Consider the following 26,690-nt stretch of genomic DNA (forward strand, 5'->3'; position numbering starts at 1 on the left):
TAGACTTTTGGCTGACACCGCTGAACCTACAGCCAGGCATGGTCATGTGAGACAGTAGCCGGAAACTGGTGGCAGCTCTGAGGCAAGGTGAGCTCACACACGTACCTTGCCTGGCCCATGTGCTTAACCTTGTCGTTCATCGCTTTCTCAAAAGCTACCCGGAGCTGTTGGATCTGCTAGTGAAAGTACGCCGTCTGTCTGCCCATTTTAGAAGGTCAGCTACAGCTTTCGCAGCTCTTGCCATGCTTCAGCAGCATTTGCAGCTTCTGGCTCACCGACTGGTGTGTGATGTCCCCACGCGTTGGAACTCTACACTCCATATGTTGGAAAGGATTTGTGAGCAGAAGAGGGCAGCTGTTGACTACCAGCATCAACAAGGCTATTGTTATTCAGTTCAGACTCCACACATAAGACCTCAGGAGTGGACATGGATGTCAGGCATATGTACCATTCTCCAAAACTTTGAGGACGGCACCAAGATAATGAGCGGCGATGATCACCATTCTGAAAACCTCTCTGCTCACAATTAAAGAGGATGCATTGCAGGCAGAGCACGAGGACATGGAGCAAGGAACCATACAAGGTGATTACACACAGCTCAGCCTCATGTCGTCCCAACATGGATTGGTAGACAATGAGGAAGAGGAGAAGGAGGAAGAACAGGAGATACTTTTATGCACTGTAGATGATACTACAAACACAGCTGTCAAACCGTCTGTTCAGCGTGGATGGCCTGAGGATAGGGAGGATGAAGAGGAGGACAGCATGGTCAGTGGTCCTGTTAGTGAGGACACGGAAGTCTTGTCTGTTATCAGTCTGACTTTATGTTGTGCTGTATTTCCGGTGACCCTCGCATTATTAAAATTTTTGGAGACACTCATTACTGGTTGTTGACACTTCTAGACCCACACTACAATGAGAAATTTCAATCTCTTCTTCCAGAGGCAGACAGGTGTACTAAAATGGTGAAGACCAGAGGGCCCTTGTAGCGGAATTACTAAAAAAAAATCCCATCTGAGAACGCTGGCAGCAGACATCAAAGTTTGTTGTACAACCAAGAAGTACAAGCAAGAGAGACAGAAGTACAATCCAGCACAGGCAGGGGAACAATGGCAAAGTTCTGGGACAGTTTTCTCAGACCCTCTATTTGCGCCGGCACAGAGGCAAAGGGTGCTGTCACCAGAAGTGCAATGTTTGGAAAGATGATGAGGGAGTACCTTGCTGATCGTACAAACGTCCTCCGTCATTCATCTGTGCCTTTTAATTACTTGGTATCCAAGCTGTACACATGGCATGAACTGGCTCTCTACATCTTGAAGGTCCTGGCCTGCCCTGCTGCTAGCGTTCTGTCAGAGTGGATTTTTAGTGCTGCTGGTGGAATTATAGCTGATAACCGCATTCGCCTGTCAACTGAAAATGCTGACAAGACTTCTGTACACCACCGAATGAAAACAGCGAAACATAACCTCAAATACATTGTCTTTTTTGTGGAGGTGTATTCTCATGCACCTCTTCACAACCACACATATGTATACACTTCCTGATTTTGTCTATTTGGTGTTATCCTCCTCCTTATCCTCATCCTCATCATCCACAACCACTAGAACACCAGGGTGAACGTATTACGTTATGCAAAAGTCACTCAATTTTTGTGCAAGGGTGATTCATGATGCCCGTTACTAATTTGAAACCAAAAACATTTTTACTCCCCCAGGTGGAAATGTTTGTTAGCCCATACACTTAGTGTATGGGCATTCAAAATGTTGGAGACCCACTCCTTTAAATGGGAAATAGAGACATATGAGGACATCCTCCACGTCTCTTCAGGCATCACCACTAGAACACGAGGGCAAAGGTATTACAAGATGCAACAGTCATTCAATTTTTGGGCAAGGGTGTTGTTATGATGCCCATAAATACTTACCAAAAATACAAATTTTGTACACCCCATGGGGAAATGTTTGTCAGCCAATACACTTAGTGTATGGGCATTACAAGTCTAGGAGACCCGTTCTTTTAAATTGGGCCTATTTTTTAATGAGGCCTTCCTCCATGTCTCATCATCCACCGCCACTAGAACACCAGTGTGAACGTGATCTATGCTGCTACAGCCAGTCACTTTTTGGCAAGAGTGTCTATGGTCCCCATAAAAATTTTTTAAAAATGTACCCCCCCATGGCAAAATGTTTGTCAGCCCATGCACTTAGTGTATGGGCATTACAAGTCTAGGGGACCCACTCCTTTAAATTGGGCCTATTTTTTAATGAAGCCTTCCTCCACGTTTCATCATCCACCGCAACTAGAACACTGGGTTAATGTGTTCTATGCTGCTTCAGCCAGTCTATTTTTTGGCAAGGGTATCTATGATCCCCATAAAAGATGTTTAAAAAATGTACCCCCCCATGGAGAAATGTTTGTCAGCCCATGCACTTAGTGTTTGGGAATTACAAGTCTAGGAGACCCGCTTCTTTAAATAGGGCCTATTTTTTAATGAGGCCTTCCTCCACGTCTCATCATCCACCACCACTAGAACACCAGGGTGAACGTGTTTCATGCTGCTACAGCCAGTCGTATTTTTGGCAAGGGTGTCTATGATCCCCATAAAAAAAAATAAAAAATGTACCCCCATGAAGAATTGTTTGTCAGCCCACAAACTTAGTGTATGGGCATTATGAGTCTAGGAGACCCACTCATTTCTAATGGGACAGTTTTTTTATGAGGCCCTCCTTCATGTTTCTTCCAAGGGGGGATTGAGGTGCGTGCAAATTTGGGTCAAGGTGGCCCTTGCATGCAATGCATAAGGAAACCGTATGGCAGGACCAACTGAAGAATGTAAAGTGGGTTTTCCTGTGGCCATCCAGTACCTGGGTTTAAAGGCTTCTTGGGGTGCATATGACTTGATAGAAGGGCAGGCCTTGCCTTCAATGCAACAATTGTTCAGGAAGCCCTCCTGTACCTCTCGTGAAAGGGGTATTGGGGTGAGTCGTAATTCTTGGCAGCCAAGCCACTCAATACATAGGCAATAACAGCATGGAGAACCACCGTTTAATAATGAACCTTTAACCCCTTCATGACCCAGCCTATTTTGACCTTAATGACCTGGCCATTTTTTTTGCATTTCTTACCATTGTCCATTTATGAGGTAATAACTCATGAACGCGTCAACGGATCCTAGTGGTTTTGAGAGTGTTTTTTCATGACACATTGGGCTTCATGTTAGTGGTAAATTTAGGTCAATAATTTTTGCGTTTATTTGTGAAAAAAATGGAAATTTGGCTAAAATTTGGAAAATTTTGCAATTTTCAAATTTTGAATTTTTATTCTGTTGAACCAGAGAGATATGTGACACAAAATAGTTAATAAATAACATTTCCACATGTCTACTTTACATCAGCACAATTTTGGAAACAACATTTTTTTTGCTATTAAGTTATAAGGGTTAAAATTTGACCAGCAATTTCTCATTTTTACAACAAAATTTACAAAACCATTTTTTTAGGGACCACCTCACATTTGAAGTCAGATTGAGGGGTCTATATGGCTGAAAATACCCAAAAGTGACATCATTCTAAAAACTGCACCCCTCAATACCCCATATGAGGGGGAAACCACTGTTTGGGCGCACGACAGGGCTCGGAAGGGATGGAGCGCCATTTCACTTTTTCAATGAAAAATTGGCTCCAATCTTCAGCGGACACCATGTCACGTTTGGAAAGCCCATGTGTACCTAAAGATTGCAGTTCCCCCCACAAGTGACCCCATTTTGGAAACTAGACCCCCCACAAAGCTAATCTATAGTACACGCCTGCACAAGGCAAGATTGCCTTGTGCAGGCATGTACTACGGAGGACAGAGAATGAACTTCAATCCAATATTGCAGCCAGCATGCAGCCAGCGGGTAAGGAAAGGGTGAATCAAACACCCAAAAACCCCGCCTCCATGGCTGAAGATTGTTCCCTCCAAATTCAGGTGACAGTGTCCCTTTAACCCTAATCCCAACCCTAACCCTAACCACAAGCCTAACCCTAACCCCAACACACCCCTAACCCTAATCTTAACCCTAATTCCAACCCCAACTCTAATCCCAAACCTAACTTTAATTCCAACCCTAACCCTAAGGCTATGTGCCCACGTTGCGGATTTGTGTGCAGATTTTTCCGCACCATTTTTGAAAAATCCGCAGGTAAAACACTGCATTTTACCTGCGGATTTCCTACGGTTTTACACCTGCACATTCCTATTGAGGAACAGGTGTAAAATGCTGCGGAATCCGCAAAAAAATGCTGCAGAAAATACAACTCAGCGTTTACGCGTGGTATTTTCTGAACAATGGGCACAGTGGATTTGGTTTTCCATAGGTTTACATGGTACTGTACAATGCATGGAAAACTTTTGCGAATCTGCAGCGGCCAATCCGCTGCAGATCCGAAGCCAAATCCGCACCGTGTGCACATACCCTAATTGAAACCCTAACCCTAATTCTAACACTAATTATTTAGTATTTTTTTGATTTTGATCACTGTGATAGGTTGTATCACAGTGATCAAAATGTACTGGCATTGAATGAATGAATCTGCTGGCTGGCAGAAAATGGCGGCGCCCATCGCTGAAAACCGCCAACACCAGGAGGGACAGAAGGGGTGAAATCGGACAGCGGGGGGATGGAGGACAGGCGGGGGGACGGAGGACAGGACAGGGGGATGGAGGACAGGACGGGGGCGGAGGACAGGATGGAGGGGAGAAGAGGGCTAACGGCAGCGGCAGATCGCCGCTGTCAGTCGGTGGTGGGGTGGATCGGGGTCTCCAGCCATGGCCGATGATATTGCAGCATCGGCCATGGCTGGTGTTGTGAATTCTGTTGTCGAACTCCCTCCTGTGGTCGTGAATGGTACTTCGGCGAGTTCTGTCCATGGACTCCCTCTGGTGGCTGTGAGTGGAGCTGCTGCTTCTTAGGTTCCTTACACAGGTGACGTAGTTTATCCTTTGGTTGGCTGCTCTATTTAACTCCACTCAGATCGTTACTCCATGCCAGCTGTAAATGTTCCTGCATTGGTTCAGTTCGCTCTTGGATCTTTCTGGTGACCTGTCTTCTCCAGCAGAAGCTAAGTTCCTGCTAGTTATTATTTGTTCATTGTTTCCTTGTCCAGCTGGTTATCATGATTTTGCTTTGCTAGCTGGAAGCTCTGGGATGCAGAGTGGCATCTCCGCATCGTTAGTCAGTGCGGAGGTCTTTTTGCACACTCTGCGTGGTCTTTTGTAGTTTTTTGTGCTGACCGCAAAGATACCTTTCCTATCCTCTGTCTGTTTAGTAAGTCTGGCCTCCCTTTGCTGAAACCTGTTTCATTTCTGTGTTTGTGACTTTCATCTTTACTCACAGTCAATATATGTGGGGGGCTGCCTTTTCCTTTGGGGAATTTCTCTGAGGCAAGGTAGGCTTTATTTTCTATCTCTAGGGCTAGCTAGCTCTTAGGCTGTGAAGAGGCGTCTAGGGAGTGTCAGGAACGCTCCACGGCTATTTCTAGTTGTGTGATAGGATTAGGGGCTGCGGTCAGCAGAGCTCCCACATCCCAGAGCTTGTCCTGTATGAGTTTAACTATCAGGTCGTGCCGGGTGCTCCTAACCACCAGGTTCATAACAGTACAGCTGGCCCAAAGTATTAATGCATCTCAATAGAGGGATAAGAGAAGTTCTGAGACCATTTCTTTTTCTTTGCACTGTGTTTTGTCTTTCTTGTCCCTTAAACCTTTGGGTGGTTCAGGACACAGGTGTAGATATGGACATTCAAGGTCTGTCCTCTTGTGTGGATCATCTCACTGCAAGGGTACAAAACATTCAAGATTTTGTGGTTCAGAATCCGATGTTAGAGCCTAGAATTCCTATTCCTGATTTATTTTCTAGGGATAGATCTAGGTTCCTGAATTTCAAAAATAATTGTAAACTGTTTCTAGCTTTGAAACCCCGCTCCTCTGCTGACCCCGTTCAACAAGTAAAAATCATTATTTCTTTGCTGCGTGGTGACCCTCAAGACTGGGCATTTTTCCTTGCACCAGGAGATCCTGCATTGCGTGATGTTGATGCGTTTTTTCTGGCGCTTGGATTGCTTTATGATGAACCAAATTCAGTGGATCAGGCAGAGAAAATCTTGCTGGCTTTGTGTCAGGGTCAGGATGAAGCGGAGGTGTTCTGTCAGAAGTTTAGAAAGTGGTCTGTGCTTATTCAGTGGAATGAGTGTGCCCTGGCGGCAATTTTCAGAAAGGGTCTTTCTGAAGCCCTTAAGGATGTCATGGTGGGATTTCCCACGCCTGCTGGTCTGAATGAGTCTATGTCCTTGGCCATTCAGATCGATCGGTGCTTGCGTGAGCGCAAAGCTGTGCACCATCTGGCGGTATTCTCTGAGCATAGGCCTGAGCCTATGCAGTGTGATAGGACTTTGACCAGAGCTGAACGGCAAGAACACAGACGTCGGAATGGGCTGTGTTTTTACTGTGGTGAATCCACTCATGCTATCTCCGATTGTCCTAAGCGCACTAAGCGGTTCGCTAGGTCTGCCACCATTGGTACGGTACAGTCTAAATTTCTTTTGTCCGTTACTCTGATTTGCTCTCTGTCGTCCTATTCTGTTATGGCATTTGTGGATTCAGGCGCTGCCCTGAATTTGATGGACTTGGAGTTTGCCAGGCGCTGTGGTTTTTTCTTGGAGCCCTTGCAGTATCCTATTCCATTGAGAGGAATTGATGCTACGCCTTTGGCCAAGAATAAGCCTCAGTACTGGACTCAATTAACCATGTGCATGGCTCCTGCACATCAGGAGGATATTCGCTTTTTGGTGTTGCATAATCTGCATGATGTGGTCGTTTTGGGGTTGCCATGGCTACAGGTCCATAATCCAGTGTTGGACTGGAAATCTATGTCTGTGTCCGGCTGAGGTTGTCAGGGGGTACATGGTGATGTTCCATTGTTGTCAATTTCGCCTTCCACTCCTTCTGAAGTCCCTGAGTTTTTATCAGATTACCGGGATGTATTTGAAGAGCCCAAATCCGGTGCCCTACCTCCTCATAGGGATTGCGATTGTGCTATTAATTTGATTCCTGGTAGTAAGTTTCCTAAGGGCCGACTGTTTAATTTATCTGTGCCAGAGCACGCCGCTATGCGGAGTTATATAAAGGAATCCTTGGAGAAGGGTCATATTCGCCCGTCGTCGTCACCATTGGGAGCAGGGTTCTTTTTTGTGGCCAAGAAGGATGGCTCTTTGGTACTGTTGTGAATTCTGTTGTCGAACTCCCTCCTGTGGTCGTGAATGGTACTTCGGCGAGTTCTGTCTATGGACTCCCTCTGGTGGCTGTGAGTGGAGCTGCTGCTTCTGAGGTTCCTTACACAGGTGACGTGGTTTATCCTTTGGTTGGCTGCTCTATTTAACTCCACTCAGATCGTTACTCCATGCCAGCTGCCAATGTTCCTGCATTGGTTCAGTTCGCTCTTGGATCTTTCTGGTGACCTGTCTTCTCCAGCAGAAGCTAAGTTCCTGCTAGTTATTATTTGTTCATTGTTTCCTTGTCCAGCTGGTTATCATGATTTTGCTTTGCTAGCTGGAAGCTCTGGGATGCAGAGTGGCATCTCCGTACCGTTAGTCGGTGCGGAGGTCTTTTTGCACACTCTGCGTGGTCTTTTGTAGTTTTTTGTGCTGACCGCAAAGATACCTTTCCTATCCTCTGTCTGTTTAGTAAGTCTGGCCTCCCTTTGCTGAAACCTGTTTCATTTCTGCGTTTGTGACTTTCATCTTTACTCACAGTCAATATATGTGGGGGGCTGCCTTTTCCTTTGGGGAATTTCTCTGAGGCAAGGTAGGCTTTATTTTCTATCTCTAGGGCTAGCTAGCTCTTAGGCTGTGAAGAGGCGTCTAGGGAGTGTCAGGAACTCTCCACGGCTATTTCTAGTTGTGTGATAGGATTAGGGGCTGCGGTCAGCAGAGCTCCCACATCCCAGAGCTTGTCCTGTATGAGTTTAACTATCAGGTCGTGCCGGGTGCTCCTAACCACCAGGTTCATAACAGGCTGGATTGTAATATTTCAGCAGTTTGACTGGTGAAATATTACAAATTGCTCTGATTGGCTGTTTCATCTTCAACAGCCAATCAGAGCGATCGTAGCCATGTGGGGGCAAAGCCACCCCTCCTGGCTGAAGTACCACTCCCCCTGTCTCTGCAGATCGGGTGAAAATTAAGTTAACTCTTTCACCCGATCTGCAGGAACGCAATCCTGCCATGTCGCCACATAGGTGTCACAGGTCGGATTGGCACCGACTTTCATGACGCCTACATGGCGTTGCAGGTTGGGAAGGGGTTAAGAATATTAATGCCACCTGATGCCCCTCTAAAAATAGGCTTTGTGACTTTAGGAGTCCCTCCTTCAGAAATGAAACAAGATGTGTCTCCTTATGTGTCACACACCACATGGCTAGCTAGGGTTGTTAAATGTTACAATGACTTTTCCCAGTGAATGCATTTGTATTGGTTGAAAGCAATGTTAAAGTTGAAAAACGCATCAAAAGCACTGTGTGTGAACATAGCCCAAGTGGTGGAGAACCATTTTGGTCTGGGGTTAATTATTTTGCCTTATATACAAGTCATTAACCTGGAAAGGATGTACCTTAACATATTTACCAGCAAAATCCATTTTGGTTTTATTTTTGTATGTTTTTTTGGTGCACCTGTAAAAATAGCATGAAACCCTGACAACATTGCTTACAGCTGTGAGCTAGGAGTCAGGAATGCTTCCAGGGGCGATCCCCATGATTTTCCCATTTTATTTGAGCAGTGTTTCCATCATTTTCAGACATTTATAGACCTTAAAAGGATCCCCGGGAGGATCGCGGTAAAAATGCTTGGGTTTCCCATAGACTTACATTGGGCTCGTTGTTCTGCCTGAGTACCCGAGTATTCCAATTTGCTTGACCGAGCAACAAGCACCCGAGCATTTTAGTGCTCGCCCATCACTATTTATATTCAGTGGCACGTAAAAGTTTAGTAACAGTTAAGCAAGTTGAAGATTAAATGATCTCTAAAAGGCCTAAATATGACACATTTCATTTGTATTTTAAATAAAAATAAAATATATATTCTAAAAATAACAAAATGGAAAATGTGTGTGCCTAGATAACTTTGACCAAGACTTCAGACCTTTTATTATCCTGTTAGGATTATGGTTTGCTCACTATTATCTTAGTAAAGACCAGATGATGCAAAATTCCCAGATTTATAAAAACCCAGCCTCCTGTCACGACTCTGATGTTGGGGGTCTCTGGACCAGGTGTTCCTTCCCTGTCCCTAACACTGGGGGCATCCTAGCTCACTCTGTTCCCTGTGTTACTTTTGATAGTGAAGATGCTGGTGCCATATACCTTGCCTTAGCTCCTGAATACGCCCTCAGTCTGTACCCTTCCTCCACCCAGGAAAGAGGGGAGTAGTAGTGTACCGTAATACACCAACTAGACTAACAAGGTAATACGAACAGGGTTAATGAAAAATACTAAACATACAAATATACAGTACACACACATATAACAGAAGTATGCATCGGGGAGTGGAGAATAGGGTTAAAGCAAAGTAGGAGAAAAAAGAGAATTATCATACACTCAAAACCTTGCAACACTACCAGATAAATCTACCAACCGCCTACTCAAATAACCACCAACAGCAACCTCAAGCCATGCAGCAAAAGCTATCTGACAATGAGTGTTAGCAAGGGCACAGATTACATAGGAGATGGGACTGGCTAAAAGTGCACAACTGATAGCCTTAGCTCCAGGAGCTCTCAACTGAGCAGATTAACCCCTGCCCTGACCTAAAAGATTTACACCATTTAATACTAAAGTGAAGTGCTTCTAACCAGTGCAGGAGTAGGAGAAATCAAACGCTGTGGTCTTCTGGCTCCTCTCTGTCACGGTAACCTCATGACAGTACCCACCTTTCTACGAGGGACCTCCAGAACCATGTTTATCGTGGTATGCCACGTGAAAAGTCTGGAACAGCCTGGCCACATGAATGTCAGATGCTGGTACTATCATCCTCTCTTCAGGACCGTGTTCAGTGTAGCAGATACTGAATCAACCGATGAGCTAAGTGAGAATCAACAATCTTTGCTATCTGAAATTCTAAATTTCCATCCACAATGACTGGAGATTGCTTTACCGGTGATGGTACAGAGGATGCAACACATTTTTTGAATAGAGATTGATGACACACATTATGGATTCCAAAGGTGGGCGGCAAAGCAAGAAGGAATGCTACAAGATTGATGATGGCCACAATTTTATAAGGACCGCTTAACCTGGGACCCAGTTTCCAAGAGGGAACCTTCAACTTAATGTTCCTTGAGGACAACCACACCAAGTCATGAACACACAGGTCCGTGCCCACCAAATGTCTCTGATCAGCCACTCTCTTACATTTGGATCCCATCTTCTTCAAATTATCAATAACCCCTTGCCACACAGACATACAATTGTGCTCAAAAGTTTACATACTCCGGCAGAATTTTTGCTTTCTTGGCATTTTTTTCATAGAATATGAATGATAACACCAAAACTTTTTCTTCACTCATGGGTAGTGGTTGGGTGAAGCCTTTTATTGGCAAACTACTGTGTTTTCTCTTTTTAAATCATAATGACAAATGAAAACATGAAAATGACCCTGAACATCAATGACAGCTTGCAGTCTTTTGTAGTAATTGTGGATGATGTTTTTAATATTCTCATACGGTAAAGCTGCCTACTCTTCTTGGCAAAAAGCCTCCAGTTCCTGTAAATTCCAGGGCTGTCTAGCATGAACTGCGCGCATGAGATTTCCCCAGAGTGGTTTAATGATATTAAGGTCAGGAGACTGAGATGGCCAGTCCAGAACCTTCACTCTGTTTGGCTGCAGCCAATGACAGGTTGACTTGACCTTGTGTGTTGGAACTTGTGTGTTGGATCGTTGTCATAGGTCAGAAGTACGTCCCACGCGTAGCTTCTGGGCTGATGGGTGCAAATTTGCCTTCAGTATTTGCTGATCACGGTGCTGCATTCATCTTTCCTTCAACTTTCACCAAGTTTCCTGTGCCTTTGCAGCTCACACATCCCAAAACATCAGTGATCCACCTCCGTGCTTTACAGTAGGAATGGTGTCCCTTTCATCATAGGCATTGATCACCTCTTTCCAAATGTATCATTTATGGTTGTGGCCAGAATGTAAAATTTTGGTCTCATCACTCAAAATGACCTTGTTCCAGAAGTTTTGAGGCTTGTCTCTGTGCTGTTTTGCTTATTGTAGGTGAGATACTTTATGCAATTTGTGCATTAATGGCTTTCTTCTGGCAACATGACCATGCAGACCATTTTTCTTCAAGTGCCTCCTTATTGTGCATCTTGAAACAGCCACACCACTTGTTTTCAGAGAGTTCTGCATTTCAGCTGATGTTATTTATGAATTTTTCTTTATATCATGAACAATTTTCCTGTCAGCTGTGGACGACATTTTTGTTGGTTTACCTGACCGTGGTTTTGTTTTTACAGAGCCCCTGATTTTCCATTTGTTAATCACATTTTGAACGCTGCTGACTGGCATTATCAAATCTTTGGATCCCTTTCATGTTTTATACAGTTCAACTACCTTTTCCCATAGATCCCCTAACAATTCTTTTGCTTTCCTCATGACTCACAATCCAGAAACGTCAGTGGCTAGATGAAAGATGCAAGAGTCTGTCTGGATCCCAGAAACTCACTCAGCTTTTATGCACACACTGATTACAAGCAAACAGATCACAGGTGAGGATGTTACCTTTAGTAGTCATTCAAACTCATTTATGTCAATGTCTGTGCATGTTATCAAGCAAAAATCACCAGGGTATGTGAACTTTTGATCAGGGTCATTTGGATGTTTTGGGTTGTCATTATGATTTAAAAAGAGAAAACACAGTAGTTTGACAATAAATGGCTTCACCCAACCACTAACCATGAGTGGAGAAAAAGTTTTGGTGTTATCATTCATATTCTCTGAAAAAAGGCCAAGGAAGCAAAAATTCTGCCAGGTTATGTAAACTTTTGAGCACAACTGTAATTGATGATGAGAACCTTTCATCCTTGGGCATTCCAAAAGAATGATTCCTATTAAATTAGATGAGCTGAGGATGAAAAACGTATGCCCCGAAAAACAGGGGCTTACCAGAAGACTCATGACAATTATTTACCATAAATTCAGATAGAGGTAAGTAGGTCACCCAGTCCTCCTGATTCTCTGACACAAAACACCTAAGATAAGTTTCAAGATTCTGGTTAACCCATTCAGTTTGCCCATTAGACTGTAGGTGAAATGCTGAAGAAAACTCAGATGGATCCCCAAACGAGAGCAAAACACTCTCCAAAATTTGCAAATAAACTGCACATCCTGGTCAGAAACAATATAAATAGTGATCCCATGTAATTTTACAATTTCTCTGATGAAAACTTGGCATTAGGTAAAGCGTGTAAGGGAATAAAATGTGACATTACTGAATCTGTCCATCACATCAAAATTACAGCATTACCTGCTGACACAGGTAGATCAGTGATAAAATCGACCAATAAATGAGTCCAAAGTCTACTGGGACTCACCAGTGGTTGGACAGACCCACACGGACAAGAGAGGTTTTAGAACGCACATAGACACTGCAGGTGGCTACATACTCCCAAACATCCTGATGTACCACTGACCACCAAAAATGCTGAATAAGAAGATCAGTGGTGGCTTTATTAACCATCCCTTTTTGTAGTATAGGAAAAAGTTCATAATTATCTCCACTCCTAGGAAAAAAGGCATCCACCTTAATTTTCTTGTTCCCTGGTCTATATGTGACATAAAACTTAAACCTAGTGAAGAACAATGCCCATCTTACCTGTCAAGGTGTTAGACATTTCACAGACTCTAGATATAGGAGATTTTTATGACCCATGATTATCATAACCGGATTAACTACTCCCTCTAGAAAATGATTCCACTCTTCAAAGGCCCACTTGATTGCCAAGAGTTCCATATTACCAATGCCATAATTTCTCTTCACAGATGAGTTTTTAGAAAAGTATGCACATGGACGCAATTTACCAGAAGATGCACCTTGTGATAAAACAGCCCCACCCCCACTTCAGACACATCAACTTATACGATAAAAGGCTGAGTGACGTCAGGCTATATGGGAACCAGTGCAGATGCAAAACACTTCTTCAAGGTATAGATAGATTACCATAAATGTACAATACAGACCAAAAGTTTGGACACACCTTCTCATTTAAAGATTTTTCTGTATTTTCATGACTATGAAAATTGTGCATTCACACTGAAGGCATCAAAACTATGAATTAACACATTTGGAATTATATACTTAACAAAAAAGTGTGAAACAAATGAAATTATGTCTTATATTCTAGGTTCTTCAAAGTACTCACCTTTTGCTTTGATGACTGCTTTGCACACTTTTGGCAGTCTCTTGATGAGCTTCAAGATGTAGTCACCGGGAATGGTCTTCCAGCAATCTTGAAGGAGTTCCCAGAGATGCTTAGCACTTGTTGGCCCTTTTGCCTTTACTCTGCAGTCCAGCTCACCACAAACCATCTTGATTGGGTTCAGGTCTGGTGACTGTGGAGGCCAGGTCAAATAGCCCTTACACAGCCTGGAGGTGTGTTTGGGGTCATTGTCCTGTTGAAATATAAATGATGGTCCAACTAAACGCAAACCGGATGGAACAGCATGCCGCAGCAAGATGCTGTGGTAGCCATGCCTTATGCCTTCAATTTTGAATAAATCCCCAACAGTGTCACCAGCAAAGCACCCCCACCATCACACCTCTTCCTTCATGCTTCAAGGTGGGAACCAGGCATGAAGAATCCATCCGTTCACCTTTTCTGCGTCGCACAAAGAAACGGTGGTTGGAACCAAAGAGATCAAATTTGGACTCATCAGACCAAAGTACGAATTTCCACTGGTCTAATGTCCATTTCTTGTGTTCTTTATCCCAAACAAGTTTCTTCTGCTTGTTGCCTTTCCTTAGCAGTGGTTTCCTAGCAGCTATCTTACCATGATGGCTTGCTGCACAAAGTCTCCTCTTAACAGTTGTTGTAGAGATGTGTCTGCTGTTAGAACTCTGTGTGGCATTGACCTGGTCTCTAATCTGAGCTGCTGTTAACCTGCAATTTCTGAGGCTGGTGACTCAGATAAACTTATCCTCAGAAGCAGAGGTGACTCTTGGTCTTCCTTTCCTGGGGTGGTCCTCATGTGAGCCAGTTTCATTGTAGCGCTTGATGGGTTTTGCCACTGCACTTGGGGACACTTTGAAAGTTTGCTCAATTTTTCAGACTAACTGACCTTCATTTCTTAAAGTAATGATGGCCACTCGTTTTTCTTTACTTAGCTGCTTTTTTCTTGCCATAATGCAATTTCTAACAGTCTATTCAGTAGGACTACAGCTGTGTATCCACCAGACTTCTGCACAACACATCTGATGGTCCCAACTCCATTTATAAGGCAAGAAATCCCACTTATTAAACCTGACAGGGGACACCTGTGAAGTGAAAACCATTCCCGGTGACTACCTCTTGAAGCTCATCAAGAGAATGCCAAGAGTTTGCAAAGCAGTCATCAAAGCAAAAGGTGGCTACTTTGAAGAACCTAGAATATAAGACATAATTTCAGTTGTTTCACACTTTTTTGCTAAGTATATAATTCCACATGTACGACTATCAATCACATTCGGGTCCTTCAGACAGAACCTGAAAACTCATCTCTTCAGGAAAGCCTACAGCGTGCACTGACCCACTGCCTCCTCATCACTACCGAAGCTACCGCCTCACCAACACCGGAGCTCCTGCAACCCTCAACCTACTGTCTCCTTCCCCATAATCCTGTAGAATGTAAGCCCGCAAGGGCAGGGTCCTCGCTCCTCTGTATCAGTCTGTCATTGTTAGTTTGTTTACTGTAAGTGATATCTGTAACTTGTATGTAACCCCTTCTCATGTACAGCACTATGGAATCAATGGTGCTATATAAATAAATAATAATGTGTTAATTCATAGTTATACCTTTAGTACAATTTTCATAGTCATGAAAATACAGAAAAATCTTTAAATGAGATGGTGTGTCCAAACTTTTGATCTGTACTGTATGTACCAGGCGACTAAAGATGTAATTTACAAAGTGCTGAAAAACGGCGTGAGCATTCATCAACCCAAATGGCATTACATTGTTCTCATAGTGTCCCTCATGAGTATTGAAAGCTGTTTTCCACTCATCCCTGTTTTTTTAATACAAATGATATTATACGCCCCCTGAGATGCAGTTTAGAAAACCATTTTGCTCCTACAATCTGAAAAGAGGTCAAGGATGAGAGGGAGCGGATATGGATCCCGCACCTTGATCTGATTGAGTTTGCAGAAATCTAGGTAGGGGCGCAAACCCCAATCTTTTTTCTTTACAAAAATAAAACCCTGCAGCAATGGGGGATGAGACTGGTCTGATATGACCCTTTGCCAAACGTTCCACAATATAGTCCTTCATGGCCTGCCTCTGGACCAGAGATATTATATAGTCTGCTTTTAGGCAGCTTGGTGCCAGGGACAAGATAAATGGCATTATCATAAGGACAATGGAGAGGAAGTTATGGGCACCCCCTTGGCTCCCAGAACACATCCCCGAAGCCACACAGGTATTTAGGCACATATTGGGTATCCACCCTTGCAAGCCGGGTGCCCAAGCAGTGTCTTTGAAAATACTCACTCCAATTTAACACCTCCCAAGTCTACCAATCTACCACACACCATCCCAACGCTTCAATGTAACTCTGATCGGGACAGTCCTACTCTGTCTAATATTAAAACCATACTATGTCAATGTTGACCTCTGTGTGAATAAGAGCAGACAAAAGGACTGGGCCCAACCAGTGAAACACCAGACTGGGGAAGCCTTTTGTCTGCTCTTATTCACACTGAGGTCAACATTGATACATGATAAGGTTTTAATATTAAACAGTGTAGGACTGTCCGGATCAGAGTTACCTTGACACAGTGTGATGGCTTTTGTGCTATTTTTTTATTAAAAAAAAACAGTATTACTAAAAACTCTGTGTTATTTAAATGCACTTTTGCTTTTTTACTTAGTTACATCAGGGCTTTTGCTTACTTTTTTTCTCTTTTAGGTTTTAATGTTTTGTGGCCAATGTGAACATTCGTTTAACCTCTGCGTGTACCAACTCAAGTTAAGCTCAATTTTTGTGTTTTTTTCAGTCTACCACAGGGTTGTGCACAGTGAGAAAAACCCTCTAGCAGATAACAGTGAATACCTTCTGAGTGCAGGGCCCTCACCTGTAGATGAAGCCCTCGGATGGCTTAAGTAAAATACCCGTCTCAAGGGTGCAGAGTCGATGGTGATTATGGGTATTGGTCGGGACAGTGTATGTGGTTTGAGCACATGGACCAGGACAAACCTAGCATCGATCAAGTTAAACCCCACCCCACTGTCCAGAAATGCAGAAATAAAATCTTTATTTTTGGCCATGGATTTAATCTGTCAGGAAAAATTGTGCCCAACTCATGGAAGAGGTATGTACACCTGAGTTGCTAGCCTCTCCCCAACCCATGCTCCTTAGTGTTCTGGTGACTGTTTTTCTGTGAGTTAGGGATTTACACTTGCCCATGAGATGGCTCTTTCTACCACAGTAAAAACACACTCTCCCTTAGCGCCAAACAACATACTGCTTTCCAGAACGAGTTGTCCCACCCAACTGCATGGGTTCCTCAGATGACTCAGACCAGATTTCGATTGGCCCTGGATCTGATGCACATTGCAGTGTCTCTTTATGTCTCTGGTGAAGATGGCAATCCACCCGGATAGCCAGAGACATGGCTTGGTACTTCCCAGCTAGTGTGAACAGCTGCATACTATGAACAGCCATCTCCATATATAATAAACAAAAAAGTTGCACTCTGTAGTGCTAAATCATGTCAATATGAAATATGAATAGCTATTCTGCTTTTTTTTGTTTATTATATGTGGAAATGACTGCTCCTAGTATGTACCTATTCACACTAGCTTGAAAGTATCGGTCTGTCTTTTGTCATATAGAGCCAAGACATTCTTCACCATTACTGATAGCCTTCCACAGAAATGGCTACAGAGTGCAGAGTCATTTCACTTAGTGTCTGTGGACCTCCTCCGAAACTCAGAGCAATACTCCGCCAGCCGATCTCTCTGCTGAAGTGGATGTAGTGTGGACTCAGCCAGGGAGACGAGGTTGGTGTCATTGTACATATAACCCAGCATCCGAAATACATTATGATTAAGACGTTAGTCAAAACGCGTCGGAAGAATGCTGCCATGTGTGCATAATGCTGTAAGAAATTATAACTTATTTACAAGTGGAGTACCATAGGATACAACCCATTCCTTTTTTTAAAAAAAATGAAGTAATAAATTTACTGATTTTACTACATTCCTGCTGGATTCATCGATTTTTCTGTGGACTGGGTGCTCAACTTTTCCATGCAGGAACAGGTGTGGAACAGCCGATATTCAGGTGAGCTGACTATCTTTTGTTTTTTTTGCAAAAAAATTATTCCTCCACTGTCTGGAGCAACTGGGAGTCAGATGGGAGAGAGAATGACCATGCTTGAGGGTCACCCTGAAGGAGCAAATTTATTACCCCCACCTATTGCTCCTCATTTCCTGAGGAACAAGGAAGTAACCTGAAGTATAATTTATAGGCCTCCATGAAAACAACAAACTTGTCACGCCCCCCTAGAGAACCTGTCAGACAAAGTGATCTTGGGTTTCACTAAGGGTTGCCTGGGAGTTATTTTCCCCAAACCTGATGTGTTAGGGTGCTGCCACCTCCAGGCTGAGCTGTTGCGGTTGCCCTGTCAGAGCAGTGATAGGATCCATAATGAATCAAAAAATGGTTTTGGTCAGATCTAATGTCACAACTCTGCGTGGATGCCCTAGCTCACCCTGTTCCCTGGGTTACTTTTTATGGTGAAGATGCCAGGACCACGTACCTTGATTTAGCACCTGAATCTGCCCTTGGTCTGTACCTTTCCCCCACCTAGGGAAGAGGGGAGTAGTAGTAATACTGTGACACCTCCTCTAACTTTGTGCCAAAAAACAGCAGCCATGGGTTCTTCAAAGCAGCTGCCTAGCACTCTGAAAATGAAAATGGTGGAGACCTACAAAGCAGGAGGATATTAGAAGACAGCATAGCGTTTACAAGTTGCCATTTTCTTAGCTCGAAATGTAATTAAGAAATGACAGTTAACAGGGCCAGTGGAGGTCAAGAAAAGACCAAACAAAATTTCAGTGAGAGCTACTCATAGGATTTCTAAAGAGGCAAATCCAAATCCTAGCTGAGTCATCAGAAGAAAACCTCTCATGCATCCTTACCATAAAATTCAACATCAGAAGTATGCAAAAGAACATTTAAACAGCCTGATGCATTTTGGGAACAAGTCCTGTGGCCTGATGAGCCTAAAATAGAATGGGTAAAACTCTATAGAAAAGTTAGTGACTAAAAAGATATCAAAATAATTTTTGTACTGCCTGCTGCAGCACAGTAGCACACAACCTCCACCAGGGGGTGCAGGTGAAGGAAAACAGGTACATTCACAGAGAAATCAAAGAGCAGCAGGCAGAAGCCACTAGGTGGCAAAAGAGTAGTCAGAAAAATCTGGCTCAGCAACAGAGAAGGAACAAAGTACCAGAGGTCACAGCAATACACATGGTCAGAAATAAGCCAAAAAGTCAGAGCCGATCGGGAGTAAGAAAGTCAGAGACGCAAGACAGTCATACAGGTCAGAGGATAAGCCGAGTCAAATACCAAGGGGTCACAATACTGAGAGCGAGTACTACAACAAATGAAATCACAGGAGAACACAAGAACGGGACCTAGGTAAACGGCCAGAGGACAAATCAGGGTATAACAGGTCAGCTGCTCAAGCCAGAGACAGGAACTATAACTTGCACTCAACTTTGTGCTGTGATGATTTATTGTAGTACGCTAAAACAAACATTTCGGTAACGCTTGACCTTCATCAGTGACATACTATACTTAGTGTATTAGGCATGTCCGTAGGGATAGTCCCTGGTGTTTCAGTTTTTGTGGTGGATCTTGAAACAAACAACTGATGATAAGCGGTAGATGCCGAGTCTGAGGTGCCTGCGCCCTGACATCCTATAATCAAGTACATTCACATGCAATTGTTTATTGCAAGATCCACCATAAAAACTGAAACACTAGGGACTATAACTACGGACGTGCCTAATACACTAAGTATAGTATGTCACTAATGAAGGTCGTTTTAGCGTACTACAATAAATCATCACAGCATAAAGTTGAGTACAAGTTGAGTGCAAGGTTTTATTTTACTATTGAACGGCTTGGGGACCTACCTTAGCACCTCTTATAGTAGTGCTCACGGTTTTCTTTACATAGGAACTGTAATTGACACTGCTTGCAAGTAACAGCACATTGAAATAGCCAGACAGATCCCAAAACGAGGCAAGGAAGATTAACCCCCACATGACCATCCCCGGGAGAGAATAGTCAGAAATAAACCCCAGACTGGATCATGACAATTTTATTAAACTAAAATTTACTTCTTTAAAAAAAAAACATGAAAGGCATGTATCTTGATATGACTGACAAACCCTTAATCACTATGAAGTAATGATGATGATGCTAAATCCCCATCCATTGGTTTGAACCTCATTTTTATTTTTATTTCAACATTCGGATAAAAAAATCATTCACATAATATATCATTTAATCAATTTCAACACCTATATATTTAAGCTCTTTTTCACATTTAATTTCTAAAATATGATATCCCTCTTTCTCACGATAAGTTTTCTGAATCCTGACACTTTCCCTACTCTCCCCATGGCTTAGTAATTAGCATTTCACATTGACACTGGTGTCTACACATAACCATCAGTTCAAGTCCATTGTTTTATTGATTTAATGTCTGACATGACAACAGATTCAAACAGAAAAGTATTTCTTCCAAGCATTTTTACAAAATGTGCTTCACATACACATTAAACATTTAGTTTTAGGTATATTCCATATACATTTTTATTGGGTCTATAGAAATGGTGTTTTATTAGAACAGCTATATAGTGAACTTTGATATATCATGTGTTGTGATGTGCATTTTGGCTAATTTATTTGAAACCCATTCATTTAAATGCTGGCGTCTATGACAATATATTCTTATGTTATTACTCGCTGAAGAGAAAGTGTGATATACTTTGAAATGCAATGAATAAAAATAGCATCAATATTATATATTGGCACCAGATTTTCTTCACCCTTCAGCACTGCACAAAAACTCCATAAAATTTTCCTTCTTAATCGCCAACTGAATCATAGAATGTTAGAGTTGGAAGGGACCTCAAGGGTCATCGTGTCCAACCCCCTGCTCAATGCGGGATTCACTAAACCATAACATACAGATGTCTGTCCAGCCTCTGAAGACTTACATGGAAGGAGAACTCACCACCTCTCATGCAGCCTGTTCCATTCATTGATCACCCTCACTGTCAAAAACTTTTTTTTAATATCTAATCTGTATCTTCACCCTTTTCAGTTTTATTCCAGTGGAGAGGATTTAAATAGGAATCCTCATTAAATTAATTTCAAATAGTTATCAGGTGAATTAATATTTATGATGTTCGTGAATACTTAAAACTAGCAATGCAAACATGGCTTTGAAAGTTATTGTCCAAAAATGTCAACAACAGTTAACTAAAATGGCAATGTTAGGCTGAATAACGCTAATGTCCCATTCACCGACGACATTCAAAATATGTTGGAGGACATATGTTGAGTGTATATTGTATTTCATGCACCAATAGCTTGCCCAGTAATCATTAATTCATAGTACCCCAAGTAGAAATATAAATTATATATATATATATATATATATATATATATATATATATATATATATATATATATATATACATATATATACATATATATACATATATATATATATATATATATATATATATATATACACACATTATATATATATATATATATATATATATATATATATATATATATATATATACACACACGGTCATGGTCGAAAGTATTGGCACCCTTGAAATTGTTCCAAAAAATGAAGTATTTCTCAAAAAAGGTTGTTGCACTTCCACATTATTTGTTGTACACATGTTTATTTCCTTTGCGTGTATTTGAACACAAAAAAACTGAGAAAAATAGGCAAATTGGACATGATTTCACACAAAACCCCCCAAAAAGGGATGTACAAGTTTGCACTCTCAACTTCATATTTGGATGCACATCTTTTGCAATAAAGAACTGCTCTCAAATGCTTCCTATAACCATCAACAAGCTACTTACACCTCTCAACTGGAATTTTGGACCACTCGTCTTTTGCAAACTGCTCCAGTTTTCTCACATTTGAAGGGTGCCTTCTCCCAACAGCAATTTTAAGATCTCTACACAGGTGTTCAATGGGATTTAGAACCAGACTAATTTCTGGCCACACCATCCATTTCTGGGTAGTTCTTGAAGTACGTTTGGGGTCATTGTCCTGCTGGAAACCCTATGGCCCAGGATACAAACCCAGCTTTTTGACATTGGGCACTACATTGTGACCCAAAATCCTTTGGTAATCTTCAGATGTCATGATGCCTAGCACACAGTCAAGCCACCAAGTGGCAAAGGCAGCAAAACACCCCAAAATCATCTTTGAACCTCAACCATATTTGTCTGTAGATACTGTGCTCTATTCTTTGTACGCCTCATTCCATTTTCAGTTAAGTAGAATGGTTTCAACTGTCCACAAGACAATTTCCCAAAAGGATTTTGGCTTACTCACGTACATTTTGACAAACTGCACTCTAGAATTTTTATGTAATTTCATTCAAATGTTGACGGACAGTTAACTCTGACACTGATGCACTCTGAGCCTGCAGGACAGCTTGAATTTCTTTTGAACTTGATTGGGGCTGCTTATCCACCATCTGGACTGTCCTGCGTGGCAACCTTTCATCAATTATTCCACATCTAGTGAGACTAGCTAAATATCATGGGTTGTAAACATCTTGATTATGTTGCACACTGTGGACAAAGGAACATCATTATCTCTGGAGATGGACGTGTAACCTTGAGTTTGTTGTTTTGCAACAATTTGGGTTCTCAAGTGCTCAGTCAGTTCTATTATTCTTTTTCTGCTCTCTATGCTTAGTGTGACACATACAGACACCCAATGCATAGATTGAGTCCACTTCTCCCCTTTTTATCTGCTTTCAGGTGTGATTTTCATATTGCTCACGCCTCTTACTTGCCACAGAGGAGTTTGAACCAGCATCACATGCTTGAAACAAAGTTGTTTACCAACAGTTTTGGAAAGGTGGCAATTTTACAGCCCATTTTTGTTTTTTTTGTGTGAAATTATATCCAATTTGCATTTTTTTCTCATTTTTTTGTATTGTTCCAATACACGTAAAGGAAATAAACATGTGTATAACAATGCATATGTAATTGCAATAATTTTCTAAGAGAAATACTTCATTTTCTGGAAAACTTTCAAGCACGCCAACACTTTCGGCCATGATTGTATGTAGTGGGGAGTCACTCACTCTTGGCAGCAGTTGAGGAATGCACAGGCACAAAGATTCTTGCTCACACAGGAAGGTTTATTACTCAAAAAGTCCATAACACTTCTAGCAAACAAAGATACACAGCCCTTCTCTGTCAGAAATGGAAATCAATAAAGAAGACACAATGATACAGACACAATGACAGAAACACTTCTACAAACCACACACTTTTTGTCAATGGCTCAGACTTGCCACCAACACGGGTCTACACTTGGTCAGCTTCTGGCAGTCCAACTAACATATCAGGTGTTTCCACCTCTGCTCCCAAGCAAATCTGGAGCAGCTCAGCTGCCCTTTTATATTAGTTGCCAGGTATAGGTTGGAGATATGGGACTAGCCAGTCCCACTTAGCTCTCCCAGATGCTCCTAAAATCCAGCCCCAAAAATCTGGGCCTAAAATAAATAATCCTCTCAGCACTATCAGGGCTGGAGCCATTTATCCAGGATTTTACATCTTTGAGGCTAGATGACACATACTCCATTCTAGGACTTGTCCAGCTGCCACCTTACAATATATATATATGTACAGTTAGGTCCAGAAATATTTGGAAATTGGCACAAGATTTAGAATTTTAGCCATTTACCAAAACATATTCAAGATATAGTTATATAATCAATATGGGATTAATATGCAGACTCTCAGCTTTAATTTGTGGATATTTGCATCCTGATTGCAGTTAGCATTTAAGGAATTACAGCTCTTTAATATGCAGTTACCTTTATTTAAGAGACCAAAGGTAATTGGACAACTATCTCAAAGGCTCTTTAACGAGCTGCATAGGCTCTTCCCTTATTAATCCATCATCAATTAAGCAGGTAAAAGGCCTGAAGCTCATTCTACATGTGGCATTTGCATTTGGAAGCTGTTGCTGTGGAACCACAACATGTCAATGGAAGTGGACCCACAAAGGGTCTCTCAATGAAAAGTGAAACAGACCATCATTAGGCTAAAGAAAAGAAAAAATCCATCAGAATGATAGAAAAAATGTTAGGAGTGACCAAATCAGTAGTTTTGTACATTCTGCAGAAAAAAAAGAAGGCACTGGTGAGTTTGGGAACTCAAAAAACATGGACGTTCACAGAGGACTACAGTGGTAGATGATCGCAGAATCCTTTCCATGGGTAAAAAAAACCTTCATAACATCCACCAAAGTGAAGAACAATCAGTTTCAGTATATAAGTTTACCATAAAGAGAAGACTTCATGAACCAAATACAGAAGGTTTATCACAAGGTGCAAACCATTTATCTACATTAAAAATAGGCCATATTAGACTTTGCCAAAAAAACACATAAAGAAGCCAGTCCAGTTCTGAAAATCCATTCTTTGGATGGAAGAAACCAAGATCAACTTGTACCAGAATAATGGGAAGAAGAAAGTATGGAGAAGGCTTCAAATGGCTCATGATCCAAAACCCACCATATCCTCTGTAAAATATGGTGGAAGGAGTGTGATGGCATGCGCATGCATGGCTTCCAATGGCACTGGGTCAGTAGTGTTTATTCTGAAAACAGAAGCAGCCGGATGAATTTTGAAGTGTACAGGGCTATATATTCTGCTTAGGTTCAACCAAATGCAGCAAGGTTGATTGGATGGTGATTTATAATACAGGTGGACAATGACTGAAAACATGCAAAAGCAACCCAAGAGTCTTTTAAGGCAAAGAAATAGAATATTCTGCAATGGCAGAGTTGATCACTAGATCTCAATCCTATCGAGCATGCATTTCACATGCTTAAGATAAAACTTAAGGCACACGAACAAGGAACAACTGAAGTCAGCTGCTGTAAAAGCCAGCCATCTCATAGGAGGAAACCCAACGTTTAGTGAAGTCCATGACTTACAGACTTAAATCATCATTGCCAACAAAAGATTATCTACAAAGTATAAAAAATGAACTTTGGTAAAGTTAATTTGTCCAATTACTTTTGAGCCCCTAAATGGGGAGGCTTTGTAGAAAAAATTACAATTCCTAAACATGTCACAAGATATTTTTGTTCATCCCCTTTAATTAAACCTGAAAGTCTACACTTCAATTGAAGGGTTATTTGTACATTATAAATTCAAATCTCTTCCAGGACATATTATTTCCACAAGTGTAATCCAAATGTTCTAACACAGCTACGTATATATCTTCGTTACCTTGTTCTCTACATCGTTCTTCTCCTTCCACAGATCCTGGTGGTTCAGCAACTCGAAATCTTGCAGAGACTGGGAGGCTGATTTTATTTGGAACCTCAAAATAGTGAGGCATGCTTATTTCTACATCATAGTCAATCGTCTGGCACTTTTTGGACGTAGAGGAGAATGATGAGGCTTGTAGTAAAGCTTTGAACTTTAAAGAAAGATAAATATCAGTGGTATGTATTCAGGTTTAAGCACACCTTTTAACATTTTGTGACAGATGTATAATATCATTAGCACAAATAGACTGCAACATTTTTAAGAGTGATTAGAAATGCTTGTTTTAATGGTCTGAATTGTATCTTCAACAGCACCATTTGTTGGGGAAGACCTAGCCTGTTAGCCCAATTATTTTACATTTTATTTAATATATTAATACTACACATGGAAATAAGAAATTTTGTAATATATCTTAGCAGAAAAATCTGATTATTTTTCCTCCTGGAATGCTTGTTCATTCTCAAAATTGTCAATTCACGGGCACAATCAATATTCAGTGAAGAAAGACTTTTATGTTACTGAGATAAGAGATGGCAGGTGCTACTGATGAGATTCTAAATAGATGGAAAGTAGTAGGAGGAAGAAGCTAAAAGCAGATCTCCATCTACATAGAATCTCATTATTAGTAACTGCCATCTCTTATCTTAGTAAGGTTTTTTAATTTTTCTAATTATGTGTATAGCAGATTTTTTCTAAAATTTGGTTTATTTAACGCTGACGTTTTCCAGGAGGTGATAGGTTCTGCTTAACTTGCTGTTACGTGACTCCCAACAATTAAGAAAGCTGACAGCCACAGGTTGAAGATCACTGCTCTACAGTGATTATACAGTGTAAAAATAAGAAAATGAAGACCAGAATATACACTATGTATTGAAATATACACTATGCGTTGATTATGATCACTATGTCTTGAGCTGCCAGAAGGTGACAAATGTTTGTGTATTGGAGTTGTTTGCATGAGTTCAAAACAAGAATGCCTTAAAGAGGACCTTTCACCAAATATTTCAAATTGAGCTGGACACACCATGTAATAGTGGCTGCAGAGCGGAATGCCAATATTTTTTGTATTTTGCCTCTCCATTGCAGAAATATTAACATTCAAAATATTTGACTCTGAATGAGTTCACTGTAATTAAGTCCAAGTGGGTGTTATTGGATACTTGTCACTGGTGGCATGAACTGCTTCTCCCTGTATGAGTTGCTATTTGATAATACCTACTTGGTGAACTCATTGGGGGCCGAATATGTGATGTATAATTTCTCTACGACGGAGAGGTAAAATAAAAAAAAAAAAGATTTATTCTGCTCTGCAGTCTCTATTACATCTCCAACATGAAAAAAATGGTGAAAAATCCTTTTTAAACAATGTAATGTATATTTTCAGAACTTCACCAAGCCATACCCACTTCCTCCAGAAATGAATAATGCCTTCTTAGCTAGTTTACCATGACTGTTGGTCATTTATTTGCAGATAAATTACACCATTCAAAACAGAATGGTTCTATTGCATAATGCATCGTTCATATTAGCATTTTGTTTGCTTCTATACTAATACATGAATACATTGGAAGCCTCATAACTAATTTCCATGCAGTCACCTTTCACACTGTAATTATTGTACGGCCATTTTGACCTTTAAAACATTTGAAAAATCTGGGCAATACAAGCCCGTGGCAGCACAATAAATATACAAATAGACATAAATGAATTAAATCAGCTTTTGCGATTATGCCAGACTGTATGTCACTGCCCTTTACAGCTGGCATTCAAAACGTACTGGTCATTTAAAAAGTATCAGATATAGAACATTTGCTATTCTAAA

At 41.4% G+C, this 26,690-nt stretch overlaps 1 protein-coding gene across 1 annotated transcript in view; it reads right to left on the reverse strand.

The window, feature by feature from the left end:
- Positions 1–26,690, reverse strand: part of CFAP47 (cilia and flagella associated protein 47) — an 874,184-nt gene that overhangs the window by 403,817 nt on the left and 443,677 nt on the right. The window contains exon 46 of the mRNA XM_069757658.1: positions 24,827–25,019. Coding sequence (XP_069613759.1) covers positions 24,827–25,019 — 193 coding nt within the window. The remainder of the gene's footprint in view (positions 1–24,826; positions 25,020–26,690) is intronic.

This window comes from Ranitomeya imitator, chromosome 3, assembly GCF_032444005.1.
Source record: "Ranitomeya imitator isolate aRanImi1 chromosome 3, aRanImi1.pri, whole genome shotgun sequence".
Taxonomy (NCBI): Eukaryota; Metazoa; Chordata; class Amphibia; order Anura; family Dendrobatidae; genus Ranitomeya; species Ranitomeya imitator.